The sequence below is a fragment of the Rhinopithecus bieti genome, unplaced genomic scaffold (assembly GCF_001698545.2).
Source record: "Rhinopithecus bieti isolate Rb0 unplaced genomic scaffold, ASM169854v2 scaffold_3043, whole genome shotgun sequence".
Lineage (NCBI taxonomy): Eukaryota > Metazoa > Chordata > Mammalia > Primates > Cercopithecidae > Rhinopithecus > Rhinopithecus bieti.
In genome coordinates, this window is record NW_016804580.1 from 3,604,535 (window position 1) to 3,620,891 (window position 16,357).

General features: G+C 35.4%; 1 protein-coding gene across 2 annotated transcripts in view; it reads left to right on the forward strand.

Annotated features, from left to right (window-relative positions):
• The window catches only part of MALRD1 (MAM and LDL receptor class A domain containing 1), a 715,118-nt gene that overhangs the window by 314,465 nt on the left and 384,296 nt on the right, over window positions 1-16,357 (forward strand). For both annotated transcript variants that reach the window (XM_017869225.1, XM_017869224.1), the window contains exons 25-26: window positions 7,312-7,559; window positions 11,558-11,849. In XM_017869225.1, coding sequence (XP_017724714.1) covers window positions 7,312-7,559; window positions 11,558-11,849 — 540 coding nt within the window. The remainder of the gene's footprint in view (window positions 1-7,311; window positions 7,560-11,557; window positions 11,850-16,357) is intronic.

Here is a 16,357-nt window from a genome sequence, read left to right on the forward strand (position 1 = left end):
TCCCTCCCTCCATCCCTCCCTCCCTTCCTTTCTTCCTTCCTCCCTTCCTCTCTTTCTTCCTTCCTCCCTTCCTCCCTTCTTTCTTTTTCTTGAGATAGGAACTCACTCTGTTGCCCAAGCTAGAGTACACTGGCAAGATCTTGGCTCACTGCAACCTCTGCCTCCTGTTTTGCAATGATTCTGGTGCCTCAGCCTCCTGAGTAGCTGAGACAACAGGTGCATGCCACCATACCTGACTAATTTTTGTATTTTTAGTAGAGATGGAGTTTCAACATGTTGCCTAGGCTGGTCTCAAACTCCTGGCATCAAGCGATCCACCCACCTCGGCTTCCCAAAATGCTGGGATTACAGACAAGAGCCACCATGCCCAGCAGGTTTTAAGTCTTTCTTAGTTTAAGCTCATTGAAACGGGGATTCAACATTTAGACTTTTGTATAGTTTTTATTGTACTCAATTACAATTAATCATAAATTTTCCATCTCCATCCTAGCACTTACCCCATTCTATTAAAATGCGAGAGAACTCCATTAGGACATGCTTATTGATGAACCAGCCCCAACATCTGTTACATTGTTAAATTAATTGATCAAATGCAACACCAACCAATAAAGGAATCATTTCTGTAACTTCCGTGACCTGGCTGACAATGGAGGTGGAAGGAAGTCACCTAATTCCTGCTTCAACATTTTCATAAGGGAGAGTATATTGACTCATACCAAAGGCCTTTTCAACTGTCAGGTTCCCCCGTTGTAATAATGGTTTTCCTAATATGAATCCACGTTTCCATATTTTCCCAGTATGGATTTTGAGTATGCTCTCTAAATGAAACAACAAAGCCTGGATGACGGCACATCTGTTTATAGCATGGTTTACTGAAGCCCACTGTTCAAATTTACAGCTCAGAAAAAAAAAAAAAAAAAATTCCTGTCAAAATATTACCGCTTATTGACAATACACCTGATCTCCCAAGAGCTCTGATGGAGATATAAAGGGAGTTTGATGGTGCTTTCATGCCTATTAACACAATATTCATTTTGTTGTCCATGAATCAAGGAGTAATTTTGACTTTCAGGTTTTACTATTTAAGAAATACATTTATAAGGCAACAGCTGCCATAGGGGGTGATTCCTTTGATGGATCTGGACAAAGTAAATCAAAAACCTTGTGGAAAGGATTCACCATTCTAGATGCCATTAAGAACATTTGTGATTCATGGCAGAAGGTCAAAATGCTAACATTAACAGGAGCATGGAAGAAGTTGATTTTAACCTTCATGGATGACTTTGAGGGCTTCAAGATTTCAGTGCAGAAAGTAACACAGATGTGGTGGAAACAGCAAAAGAACTAGAATTAGAAGTGGAGCCTGAAGATGTGTCTAAACAAACAAAACAAAGGGCTTTACCTGCTACAGAGAATCTTTAGTGAAGAGTCAACCAATGTAGCAAACTTATTTCAAGCAAACTTGTTTTCTTATTTTAAGAAATTGCTACAGAAGCCAACTTAGCAGCCACCTTCAGCAACCACCATCTTGACCATTTGGCAAGCATCAACATTGAGGCAATACCCTCCATCAGCAAAAGCGTTGTGATTCACTAAATGTTCAGATGATAGCATTTTTTAGGGATAACTTATTTTTAACTAAGGCATTTACACTTTTTAGACATAATGTTACTTTTAGTACACTGTAGTATAGTGTAAGCATAACTTTTACATGCACTTAGAAACCCACAATTCCATGTGATTTGCTTTACTGTGGTATTCACTTTTTTGCAATGGCCCAGAATTGACAGAGCAATACATTAAAGATGTGCCTGTGTATCCACATACACATGAATTTAGATAGAATGGGGAAAATATAAACATTTGTGAACTTGGTTAAAGGGTAGATGAAAGATATTTTTATTATTATTGCAACTTTTGTGCAAGTTTGAAACTATTTCAGAGTAAAAGTTTGCAAAAATATTGTTAAGAAAATGAGGAATGCTAACTTCAAAAAAAAAAATTCAAATGATAAGTCCAAGACCGTTATTTTTAAAAGTAGAGGTAGTAGATAAACTTTTACTAATTTTTAATTTAAAAAAGGAAGAAAGATACAAATAAATGTAGTTTTGCTAAAGGAGACATACAAAGGATATAGAGACCAATAACTCTGTGCTAATTTGCAAATGTCAATGAAATAGTTAATTTTCTAGGGGAAAAATAACCAAAATTAACTAATAAAGCAAAAAACCTGAAAAGACCATTAACTATCAAATAAGTTATCAACAAATATCCTCCCGTTCTTTCTCCTGGGGTAGATACTGCGGAGTTCTACCAAATTTTAATGAACTAATAATGCCCAAAGAAACTATTTCAACCATATGAAAAGGTAGAGTTTATTTTATTAAGCTAATATATCAGTGATAATGAAGCTTCCAAAAATCAGACAAGTGATATTCAAACACCTGTGAATATACATGCAGAAAAGCTTAAAATGCCTGCAAACTAAATTCATCATAATACATGTAGTATATACATAGTAATATATCATGCAATTTGAGATGAAGATCTTATAACATTTTAAGTGTATTTTGATGTCATAATATGTCAATGTACCCACATTACTGAAAAAAATAATAGCAAGCTGATAGGTGCTGAAAATTCTTGTTTAAATTAAGCAGCCATTTCTTATGCTATGCAGAGCATACATATGATTATTTTTAACACATTAAAGGTGTTCTATCAAATTAATGTAGGAACAGTGAAAATACTTACATTAAAATCAAGAACGTGTCAAAATATATACTATTAGTATTACTATTTAATATTATCTTTGTGGTCCTGGTCAATATTTAAGACATGAAATGAAACAAAGGATAGCCAAATTATAATTATTTTTGAATGATATGATTACATAGCACAAAAGCCCAAGAGATTTACCTTTGAAAAAGTAAACATTTAAGTAACTGGGTTGTATAATGTCCACTGAAAATTTAGTTACACCTGGTAACCTGGAATTTTAAACTCATGGTCACCTGGAATCTCAGACTGCAACCTTATTTGGAAATAGGGCTTTTGCGGATGTCATCTAGTTAAAATACAGTCCTGCTGGATAAAGGTGGGTCCTAATTCAATGACTGGTGTCCTTATAAGAAGAGGGAAAATTGGACACAGAGAGAAGATGATGTGAAAACAGATAGGGAGAATGACAGGTGATTGATGTGATACATCTACGAGCCAAGGAACACTAAGATGGCCCATAGCTACTAGCAACTATGAACAGACAAGGAAAGGTTCTCCTCTGTAGCCATAAGAGAGAGCATGATGCTGCCAACACCTTCATTTCAGACTTCCAGCCTGAAAACGGAGCAGACAAAAAATTTCTGTTGATTTAAGCCGCCCAGTTTGTGATATTTTCGTATGCAGCCCTAGGAAACTAATACCTAGCTTCTCTAATTACGCCTTTTGCTTGTTTGTCTTAATATCAGGATTTGAAAATCTTGTCCCGTATCATAAGCACACTATTCTACAATATGTCGATAGCTCTGCCAAAGAAAAAAAGGTTCCTTAGTCAAATACATTGGGAATATCCTCTATTGCATAAAGAAATAGCCTGCATATTGTGGGAATTCTCAGAGCCTTTAATATACTAGCATCTTTTAAAATCTTTCAAAGACAAATTTTATAGAATTGATCCCATTCATTTGAATGCAGAATCTTCTTCCTTTGAATGACAAATTGACACCTGTAGGACATTTATATTCAGAAGAACAGTTAAAGAAGTGATGAACTACATCATGCCACGATACCTCAAGAATAATCACACTAAATTGAATGACTGCTCTCTTCATGTTGCTACCGGCTCACAGAGGCAGGAGTCTCTTAGAGAAGTTTTTCTATAGATACATGTACTTTCTTATCCCATTGTATTTATAAATTTGTTCTATTTTAACTGTCACTCCTAACTGCTACATTCCACATTATCAAAGGGAGTAGTACTAAAGGAGCTGTGTGTTGTGTCCTCCTTCAGCTCATAGCTCTGCTACTTACAGTGGAATACAAAGCAAAGTTTAATTCTGAACTTCAACTTTCTCATCAACCAAAATAAGAATAATAACTATTATATAGAGACAAAGCGAGGATTAAATGAAATGACAGATATAAAGAGAATGTTTCAGGACCTGGAACACATTATATTTCATACCCAGTACCCCTCTTTTCCTATTTTCCTAAATGCGCTTTATTTATAGAATATGCTCAGTAATTTTATATTGAATGAATACACGAATATAATGGTAAGATTTTAATTTTTTGAGTTTGATGGTAGGACCTTAAAAAGAATTATGTTATGTTCCTTCAAAATATGCCTTTTCAAATGAGACATATTTTATACCTATAGTGATATTGATCAATGGACAAATTATAGGATTTAGAAAGGTAGAAACTAGTTTGATTGATGACACAGCTGTATACAAAGGTGATCATTGTCTTCCTGATGGCCCAGCTGTCTGATATTGGCATTAACTGCACCAGCAATGCCAGGAATTGGCATCAGTGCTCAAGACTATGTTATATTTTTTACCTGGTACCTATGGGAAATAATAGGATATGAAATTAAAAGTTGTTCCCCCTCATCACAGTGATGTGAAATGCAAACAACTTTTTTTGCTTATTTTATTTTCCCCACTGGTATATTAGAAATAAACTTTCCAAGACAACATAACTTCAACATGAGGGAAAAGATCAAAAGAAAAATATTATTTATATCATAAAGCTCCATGTAACAGTGTTTACATGAATAAAAATATCAAATCTGTTTTTCAGCAGCACACATTATTTTCTTATATGAATGGCCTCTCCAGATGCTGCTCTATATGCTAATGTGTTTCTCAGAGGCTGCTAAATTTTCCAACACAAGGCAACTGAATTATTTACTTCATTTTATAGTTCTTAACCAAGACAGCGGTTCATATTCTTAAACTAGATGCTGAGTTGGAGTTCGTTATTATTTTCCTGACATCTACTTCCCGGTCCTTTGAAAGGATACTTAGAACTTCAGTATTCTACACTACGATAGGTTATAAGTATTACAGTCTATTCTAGGAAAAAAATAAATTACAAAATATATTTCAAATGCCATTTGAAAATTGAATTAGCAATTAGATTTTAAAAAGACATTCTGTTGATTTGATGACATAAATTATAACAGAGAATTTATCTCTATCCTTGAAGATATTACAAATGTCTTGACTGGTAAATTAGAAAAACAAATTATCAGTCTTGATGTTTTCTTAAAGTAATGTCTTTAGTTCTTTCAAAAGCTAAAATGCTTATTTTAAGCCCTTTTCTTTATTGTATAAGTTTCTTGCTCAGAGGTGTAATAAAGTTAGCTTATATTTTATTTTAGTATTTTCTTATATATCCCCAAATGACATAGAAACAATGGTAAAACTCATATGTTTTCTTTTTTAATTTTTAATTTTTAAAATTTAATTTAACTATCTGTAGAGACAGAGTCTCACTTTGTTGGCCAGGATGATCTTGAACTGGCCTCATGTGATCCTCCCACCTTGGCCTCCTAAAATGTGATTACAGGGGTGAACCACTCCACCCAGCCTCATATGTTTTCATATTCTCCACCTTATAAACTACAAAGAGTTTAGGGTTTCTTTTGCACATTGAGACAATATTATCTGACTTGGGATAACTGTAAGAATGTATCCATACAGAAACAAACAAACAAAAACCTCACTGTTTTGATGCCACGTGCAACAGAACTTGGACATTCTTAAAGAGTCATGTGTAATAAAATAGAGTGGATGATTTGTCCAGAAATTACCATAGCTTCTGTGGGGTTATCTGCCTTTCTTTGGCTTGTGCATTGGAGAGCAAGTCCCTGAATGTTTTGATGACAGAGTCATTCTTACCCTCATTTGCCTTAAAAATTTTGAGCGATTGTTTAAATGAGGTTTATTTAAGAGAGAAACATTTATCTGAAGATATATCAACATGCTACCATAGGTTCTTTTCAAGTATTTTTAATATTTGGACACTTATCTCACTTATGATTTTACAGATTTTTATTGCAGTTGTAATCTTCAAAAAGAACTTCATAAAGAATTATTGTCTTTAAAGAATTCTAAACAGTACATTTTGTTACTTATGATCAAATTACTCACTGGTTTTTGTTTTTGTTTTATTTTGCTTTTTTGAGATGGAGTCTTGCTCTGTCGCTCAGGCTGGAGTGCAGCGGCACGATCTCGGCTCACTGCAACCTCTACCTCCCAGGTTCAAGTGATTCTTCTGCCTCAGCCTCCTGAGCAGCTGGGACCACAAGCGCACGCCACCACACACAGCTAATTTTGTATGTTTAGTAGAGATGGGATTTCACCATGTTGGCCAGGCTGGTCTCGAACTCCTGACCTCAGGTGATCTACCTGCCTCAGCCTCAACGTGCTAGGATTACAGGTGTGGGCCACCATGCCCAGCCTCCCTCACTGGTTTTATGCAGAATCATGAATATTGACTTAAAAATGAAAAGTATCAAAAGTCCTAAATATATAAATGTATAAGGTATGACACCTTCATACCACAATGCTCAGTTTTATAACATCTTCACTACCATTTTCAGCTTTATAATTTACTTGCAGCATGATAAAAAGATGCCTGTATAATTACTACTATCTTGGAAATGGGAAAATAAAGCAACTTAAGCAATGACAGTAATAAAATACTTCAAAAAACACCTGGGAGGTAGTTTGGTATTTGATGCAATAGTTTGGTATTTGATGCAACTTAACATATTTAATTTCTGCAACTTATTACAATAAGCTCATTCAAATTATCACACCTTTTTACGTCACTTTTCTGTTTCACAGTTTTCTCTAAAATAAAGAACTGTTCTAAACCAAAATAACTACTATGATTAATGATAACTTTTGCTTGGGGCAGCATTACCCAAGCTAAAATGTATTGCAGAATAATAAACTTCATAAATTTCTTACCAAGACCTGAGAAGCATAGATGAGAAGACAGGATAAATAAATTACATTGACCAAGTGGATACTTAGAGAAGGAAATGTGTGTAATACTAAAATAGTTTATCAACTTTGAAACTGGGACCAGATTTGTAGAGAAATGAACTTACAGAAGCCAGGGAAGTAGCTGTGTGTATAGCAAACCAAATTAGTCTCTTTATATCTTGATATCGGGATAGCATTATAAGATTTCAAATATTACATGATACAGCAAGATCACTGCAATTTTGAATTGCATGTTTTAAAGTCAGTACATTTCCATTTTCCATAACATATATTTGGAAATACTTTCCAGGTACCTCCAGTGGGCGCTGTGATTTCGAATTTGATCTTTGTTCCTGGGAGCAGGAGAAAGACGAGGACTTTGACTGGAATCTGAAAGCTAGCAGCATCCCTGCAGCAGGCACAGAGCCAGCGGCAGATCACACTTTGGGAAATTCATCTGGTCATTACATCTTTATAAAGAGTTTGTTCCCTCAGCAGCCCATGAGAGCTGCCAGAATTTCAAGTCCAGTTATAAGTAAGAGAAGCAAAAACTGCAAGGTATGGGGAAAATCAAACCAACCAACCAAACAAACACAGAATTATTGTGAGAAACTGTTGATAAATTGACATACAGAAAATAGAGTGGCTGGGGCCAGAAAAAAGATGAGTTTGAATTTATTTAACTTTGGATATGTGAGGGAGGGAAAAAACGAAGTTCAGAATGAAAGGGAAGGATTGCTATAACTGTTGGAACAATTTCTCCTATGGATAAATTCCATGGATATTGAAGTTTAGGAAACCATTGGAAAATTCCATGGTTGTTTTTCACAGCCATGTATAATACAGAAGTAAGATACCAGTTGCTTTCTGTTAAGAAGTTTAGTGCTTATTAAAACTATGGAAATTTTACAAACAGAAACAGAATTAAACAACAGTCAGTATATAATTAAATATCTACAAGAATGAATACTAGAGATAGTGAGAACCACAAAATTGTTGAGTAAGTCTTCATGAAAACAAAACAAAAGGACCCTGAACTTACTCCTAAAACAAGTAGAATAATTTCTATAGGCAGGAAGAAAACATGATTTGGTTATTAGCCTGTGGAAATTTCACAAAAACATCTGTGGACAATTAAAAGTATAAATAAGGTTGTATGGCTCTTTGGGAAAAGCAGCAGCCTCATACGATAACTACGTATTTACAGGGTTTTCCATTTTCCTTTGTTTATTGTTTGCTTGTTTGTTTATATTCCATAAAAGACTTGAGTCAGCTAGGCTAAGAACTGAATTTAGCTTTACATGTAGTACAAATTAAGTGTTTAGAGATCACAAGTGCTCAGAGATCTCTTGCTTACAAGAAATGGATACAGAAATAAATATATTTACAATAAGAAATGCAGTCTCTAATTTCTGAGCACATGTATTTTGACTAGAGTGTTCCCCAGTGTTTGAACTCTGAAAAGTGAACGAATTACACCCAGAAACTTTCTTCCCTTCGCTTCCTCTTCCCCTTCCCTTCGACAGAGTCTCACTCTGTCACGCAGGCTGGAGGGCAGTGGCGTGATCTCAGCTCACTGCAACATCCATCTCCCAGGTTCAAGTGGTTCTCCTGCCTCAGTCGCCTGAGGAGCTGGGATTACAGGCTTGCGCCATCATCCCAGCTAATTTTTGTATTTTTAGTAGAGACAGGGTTTTCACCATGTTGCTGGTCTCGAACTCCTGACCTCAGGTGATCTGCCCACCTCGACTTCCCAAAGTATTGGGATTATAGGCGTGAGCCACTCTGCCCGGTCCAACTTACACTTCTCCGTGCCTGTGTCCACAACTGACAGAGCCCTAACCGTGGGAGAGAGACATATCAAACAGCCTTCAACACCTTAGCACTGCCATAGTATGAATACATGTTAAACTTTTACTTTGTCTTAAAAGTTTTTCTGTCTCATCCTGAGTTGATTTTATAGATTAACTCTCATAGAACAATTTCATCTATCACGTAGACAGTGAAGATTTTCTGCAAGCGAAGTGACATGATCAGATGAGAGTTTTAGTGATAGAACTTGGTCAGCAGTCTAGAATGAAAGTAAATCATACAAAACTATTTTGGCAAAATTGAGTTTTATCAAGTATAGTTTTATCTGTTTTGCTATCTTCCAGATTACTTGGTACTTTCTCAGGAATAAAACCCAAGCATACCAGATTTTCTGTATGTTGGCTATACATCTATAAATTTAGATACATCTATATACATCTATACATTTATAAATTATAATTTATACATCTATAGATATTTTGAAAATCACAAATTAGTTTTAGTCTTATAAACCTAACTAAATATTAAATACAAAATATGAAAATTACAGGTTGACATCTAAGCTTTTCTATTGAGACACTTCTGAAAATGTCTGGTGAATATTTTTTCATATTGTAGTAACTAAGATTTCATCCATTGCTATATTCCCCTGGTCCCAGAACTAGAGTCCCCAATGTTTTAAACATCTGTGTGAGAATAATGAAGTATGCCTGGAAGAAATGTCAAAAAATTAATGATGAATGGTTCATTTTATGAATATTTATGATATAGATTGAATAAGAATATGTAAGGAAAGATTGTGCTGGGAAATATTGGGTCTCCCATATTAAAAATGTATTCATCAGGTAAGCAGATTGATCTCCCAGATTTTTATGAGAATCACCTCTGCCCCTTCACCTTGTGGAATACCTTTCAAGCAGAGATAATCAGTTTTTTTTTCTTTGTGGGAGTTAGTGTGTAGGAAGGATGCATATAGAGGGTGATGAGAGAAGAGATCAGACCTTAATGGTTTTTTTTTTTTTCTTTTTGAGATGGAGCCTCACTTTATTGCCTGGACTGGAGTGCAGTGGTGTGATCTCTGCTCACTGCAACCTCTGCCTCCCAGGTTCAGGCAATTCTCCTGCCTCAGCCTCCTGAGTAGCTGGGACTGCAGGCACAGTCCACCAAGCCTAGCTATTTTTTGTTGTTGTTGTTGTTGTATTTTTAGTAGAGACAGGGTTTCACCAAATTGGCCAGGATGGTCTTGAACCCCTGACCTCAGGTGATCCGCCTGCCTTGGCCTCCCAAAGTGCAGGGATTACAGGTGTGAGCCACTGGGCCTACCAATGCTTAGAAGATTTTTATTCACTCTCACTACCCTGTGTTAGGCTTTGTTGTCACCAGGTGTTCCCCCTGGAAATAGGGGTATTGGTGCATCTGTTTGCATGTTAACCTGATGGCATCATTCAGCAAATGACCTGAAGAAGATACAGACGTATTTACTGAGACATAAAACATAGGCCTCATATTTGTTGCACAAATAAGACAAACACAAAAGGAGAAGACCCTCTATAGCCACAAGGGGTCCTTGCAGAAGTGTGCCGGACGGGTGGCCCTGGGACGCTGTCTGAGAGGTTGGCCCCTGGCCACTTTGTTTCTCACTCAAATGAATCATGGTACCCAAGTTTCACCAGTACCAGGACAATCCATAATGATCATAGAGCTCATGTGGGGAAAGTTAGTCCATAGAACAAGTATTTTGGGGTCATAGTATAATATTTAAAGATTTCATCAGTTGGGAGATGGGTAGAGTCACTTTATGGCTCACCCATTCTTGGTTGATCCTTTCTGGATTAATACACTGCATATGTGATTTAATGGTGCTCACTTTTCTTCTTGTAGAGTGTGATATATGTGACTGCTAGTGTTTCAAACATGTCTTTTTCATGTGTGCAGGGCACTTTTGTCACGGTTTTCCCTCATTCACACAAATGACAAGACAAAAGCTTTAAAGGCTTTGAATTCCTACTGCTCCTAACCTGTCCTGTTCTATTCCCAGAATTTTTCCTGACTTTTTTCACTGTGTAACAATCACTCAAAATCTAGTAAATTTCATCTTTGCAACATTGAAATATTAATCCCTGAAAATACTTTCTATTAATTTTTACTCAGAGAAGAGCTCCCCAGGCTGCTCTGCAAAAGTCCATTGGTAGCATTTCAAGTAAAATTTGGATAATTACTATTCTGGGGTTTTGCTGTATTTAAATGAAGCCCAGAGAATCTTACAGAACTGAGAAAGTGTTTCAAGTACAAAAATGGCAGTGGAATAAGCAAAAGAAGAAAAGAAAATAAGTTTCATGAGATTAAAAAAATCTTCTTTTGTTCCTGTTATTTCTTAATCATGAAAAGTCTTTTTATATAATGCATTGCAGTTTAATGATCTTGTATTCCTTTGACAATGGGCTCTAAGAGTTTATGAAGGAATCTTGCTTTTAGAAGTCACAGAAAGAACGTAAACTCAGCCCTTTTGTTCCTACTAAATTTATATTTGATTCTTCCTCTGCTGTCTCCCATACATTGCAACATATGATTCAAGGCTGGTCTGACTTCACTCAGTGTTAAAGTGTAGACAGAGCAAGAGAATAAACAGGTGTAATTTTCCTCCAGAAATGTGTTAATAAAGAAGAGGGCAATGGGATAGAATTGAAAATAATATATTAATTATACTAATCGTATCATATGTATATTCCTATTCTTGATTACAGATTATTTTTCATTATCACATGTATGGAAATGGCATTGGGGCACTCACCTTAATGCAGGTGTCAGTCACAAACCAAACGAAGGTTCTACTGAACCTCACTGTAGAACAAGGCAATTTCTGGCGGAGGGAAGAACTGTCACTGTTTGGTGACGAAGACTTCCAACTCAAATTTGAAGGTAGAGTTGGGAAAGGTCAGCGTGGCGACATTGCACTTGATGACATTGTGCTTACAGAAGATTGTCTATCACTCCATGAATCCATGCAAGAAGAACTGGCAGTGCCTCTTCCAACAGGTACATTCTAATCTGTGTGTGTTTGGTATTTTTGCATGGTGAAGGGTGAAAAGGAAGAAAGAAGATGCAAAAGACAGAGCATAAACACCTAGTAATTTATCACTTTCATAAGGAAAATGTAAGATCTTTTTAAAGTTAAAAAATATTTCTCAAGCCTTTACTCATAAAAATGTCTTCCACATTTTCTCCAAGCTTTGGTCTGTTTATCAGTTTCCGCCTTCTCTGTTTAGTTAGCTTCCTCTTAGATCAATAAAATAAGAGAAGACTCCTTTGTTTGCAGTCTGCTTCAGAATTTAATCCTAAGCAAACATCGATTCACTTCCAATAAAACATAAGTAAATTGAGGACAGGGTTGTTCAATTTTAATTAGACATTTTTGTGGTTATGATATTTGCCACCTTCTTCATGGACCCATGAGCAAGCCAATTTGATATTGAAACAGAGTAGATAATTGAATGTGTCCATATGTCCTTTTAACCTAAAATAACTTTTGATAATTTGTTGAAAGAATTTTACTCAAATGTTGAGTTGGCAGATGTTCAATGTAATTCCTACAGAGACAATGCTATGAGCAGTATTTAGCAAGCACCATTAACCCATATAATATTAAACGTTTGAGATGAAAATAAATGCAATATATATTATTAACATGACAAAGGAGTAAATTTTGTTAGCCAATGATATAATAGATATTACTTTTTTTCTTTTTTTGAGACAGAGTCTAGCTCAGTCACACAGACTGGAGTGCAGTGGTACAATCTCAGCTCACTGCAACCTCTTCCTCCTGGGCTCAATTGATCCTCCCACCTCAGCCTCCGGAATAGCTGGGTCTACAGGCATGCTCCACCTCACCCGGCAAATTTTTGTGTTTTTTGCAGAGATGGGGTCTTGCTGTATTGCCTAGGTTGGTCTCAGACTCCTGGGCTCAAGAGATCCACCTGCCTTGGCCTCCCAAATTACTGGGATTATAGGCATGAGCCACCATGCCCAGCAGATATTAATTTTTTTAACCATGAGTTTAGTGTAGAAAACAGAAGTACAGTTTCATTGATATTTAAATTATATTTATTATAATTGATGAATATAAAAATGGTTTATTAAAAGCAAACTAATTCGTTTGCTCTGGCTTGTAACATAGTAGGCAGAATGGACAATGTTGCCATTTCTGCCTTCCCCATTTATTTCAAAGGGAGGCTTTTCATTTGGTTACATGGAAGTTTCTAGATAAATGTTTCCCAGTGGACAATTAAACAGGCTCTTTGCCTGACAAGCTTCTAACACTATATGGAATAGTATAGAGGAAAGGAAATAAACATTTTAAGACTGTAATGAAAGGGAAATATACATAGGTGGATTTAGTGCAAAGGTGATTCACATGCCCAAGACTACTCTACTTCTCCAAGAAAAGCTTTGCCTTTCATTCTGTGTGGGATGTTTGATGGCCGATATAGGTCTTAGATAAGTCTGGTCCTTTTGAAGATAATTATTTTGATCACAATAAAAAATAATCTTGTAGAATCATTGGTGAGGAGGCAAAAATTTTCTGGGTTTTTTTTTTTTTTTTTTTTTTTTTTCGGTAGAGGATTTTTATTATGTTGGCCAGGCTGGTCTCAAACTCTTGAGCTCAAAGCGATCCACCTGCCTCAGCCTTCCAAAGTTCTGGGATTACAGGCTTGTGCCACATGCCTGACTCAAGGAAGCAACATTAAAAGAAAAAGTTAAACCGCTTTAAAATTTAATTAAAAACTATTGAGTGGGATACAAAAGGAACAAACCAATCTTGTTGGGGATTTTAAGACCTTAAACTAGTAAAATCTTGAATGAGGTCATATTTTAGGAAACATCCAACAGGAAAATTTTAAAGTATGTGCAAAATAGTATTGATTGTACATTAATTGCAAATTAAGGGCACAGATGAATCACACCAGAGCTCTTTGAATATCATAATATTTGAGAGGGTGTATTAAAATTTTTAATGAATTTATTTTTTTAAAAAAATTGCTCTTAAAAATAATACAAGATGGCAAATGGGTAGAAAAAAAATCCCTGAATAACTTTAATATTGAGTAGGATGTAACTAAATGCCAGGAGAAATATTTAAACATTATACATTACTGAACACTAGATTGTATTCCTTCTATCTAACTGTATTTTTGTACCTATTAACCAACCTCACTTTATCCCCCCATCCCCACTACCCTTTCCAGCCTCTGGTAACTACCATTCTACTCTCTACCTTTGTGGGATCAGTTTTTTTAGTTCTCGAATATGAGTGAGAGCACGTGATATTTGTCTCTGTGCCTGGCTTATTTCACTTAACATAATATCCTCCAGTTCCATTCATGTTGTATATAGGATGAATGTAATTAACAGTAATTTACTGTATATTTCCAAATAACTAGAGGAATGAATGTGGAATGGTCCCAACATTTAAAAAAATGATAAATGTTTGAGGTGATGGTTATCCCAGTTACCCTGATTTGATCTTTACACATTGCATGCTTGTATCAAAATATCACATGTCCCCATAAGTATGTACAGCTATCGTGTATCTGTAAATATTAAAAATAATAAAGAAATTTGGACAAAAGTAAGCAAAAATATTTTATGAGGTTATAGAGAAAAATAAAACATTTAGCTGAGGATATCTAATTTGAAATGTATGTATAGGGTGCTCAAGAATTTGGAACCACACTTAGAGCTCGTAGGAGGGAAAGATTCCTTCGGTTTGTAGGGCAGGGGCGGTGGAATTTGAGCCCTGGAGGACCAGATAAAGGATATGGTCATGAGAGTGCTGTAGGCAGGCTAAATGGCATAAGAAAGAACAGGGATGGTGCCATGCACACTGCCGGGTGGGCTGTGGGTGATGATTTGGCTGAGGTGGGCACCTCATGTAGCTATCTGGGATATTACAAGGGAAATAGAGTCAAATTGTGGACCACCTTGGGTATCAGTTTAATTTTTTCTCAAAATGAACCTACATCAAAAGGATATTAAATGGTCTTAGAAAACAAAGAATAAACAAGAATTTAATATAAGAATATGAAAAGTTAATATAAAAGGTTAATTATATTAAACATTAATATAATTTATTACATTAAAATAAAAAAGAGTATTCATTCATATAAAGTATGATAACTTGTGGGAATGTCTGCAGTAGAAAGACTCCGAGAAAAACAACTGAATGCCTTTATTTCTATGATTAGAGCATTCTGAAAATTAAGGTGAGATACTGCAATATTTATATAGCTATCTCAGCTGTAACGCTTACATTCAAGTGAAGCAGATGCATGTGGAGTTCACTTTCCTGTAAACTACTTGATGTACCTTTAATTGTGCCTTCAGAAACTAAAAGTATACACCCATTTCTTGGTAAAAGTGAAATGCTAAACTTGGTTTAGAGACTCAAGCTGTGAAATAATTCTGAAACACCTTAACTTCATTGTGAGTTTAGAAGACTCTGTAGGAGTCTCTGATATTTTTAGAGAAGTATGTGTGTATATACATACTCACATATAAGTATACATGTATGTATATATACATATATACACATATATGTCTATACATATATACACATACATATGTGTGTAGATACATATATACATATCTATATATACATATATACATATCTATGCATATATACACATAAATGTATTATACCTATATACATATATATATGTATATACACATATATGTAGACATATAAACATGTATGCGTATTTATGTATATATACGTATATGTGTATATATGTGTATATATATGCTGGGGTTAGGGTTGGAATGCAGACAATATAAGTCACTCTAAATATGTAATTCGATGGAGACAATTTTATATGCGTAAATTGTTGAAATGGTTGGATGAATGAGCTCTAATGAGGTCTTCCAGAAATGGCTCCCAGAATTGGCTCTCCTGAGACCAACTACCACTAGAGAAGTTACAGGACATCTTTCTTGGTGAGATATGTTTATATCTATATATATATCTATATCTATCATGTATATCTATATGAAGTTACAGAACATCTTTCTTGGTGAGGTATATCTATATCTATGTGTATCTATATCTACATCTAACATCTATCTATATCTATATGGAGGGGAGGATAAAGCCAGAGGTGGGAATAGTGGTATCTTGAACAAATAAAAAGCTAGAATGTTTCTTTTGCTATTTATGGAAGTTGGTGCAAGCGAGTTAAGGAATAGCATAAATTTCCAATAGAGCCACAAATGTAAGCCACATATTTACTTTTACATTTTCTAATAGTGACATTTTAAAAAATGAAATTATTCCAGTTTTTGCCCATTCAGACCCAGCCATCCCACTACTGGGTATATACCCAAAGGATTATAAATTATTCTACTACAAAGACACATGTACACGTATGTTTATTGCGGCACTATTCACAATAGCAAAGACTTGGAATCAACCCAAATGTCCATCTGTGACAGACTGGATTAAGAAAATGTGGCACATATACACCATGGAATACTATGCAGCCATAAAAAAT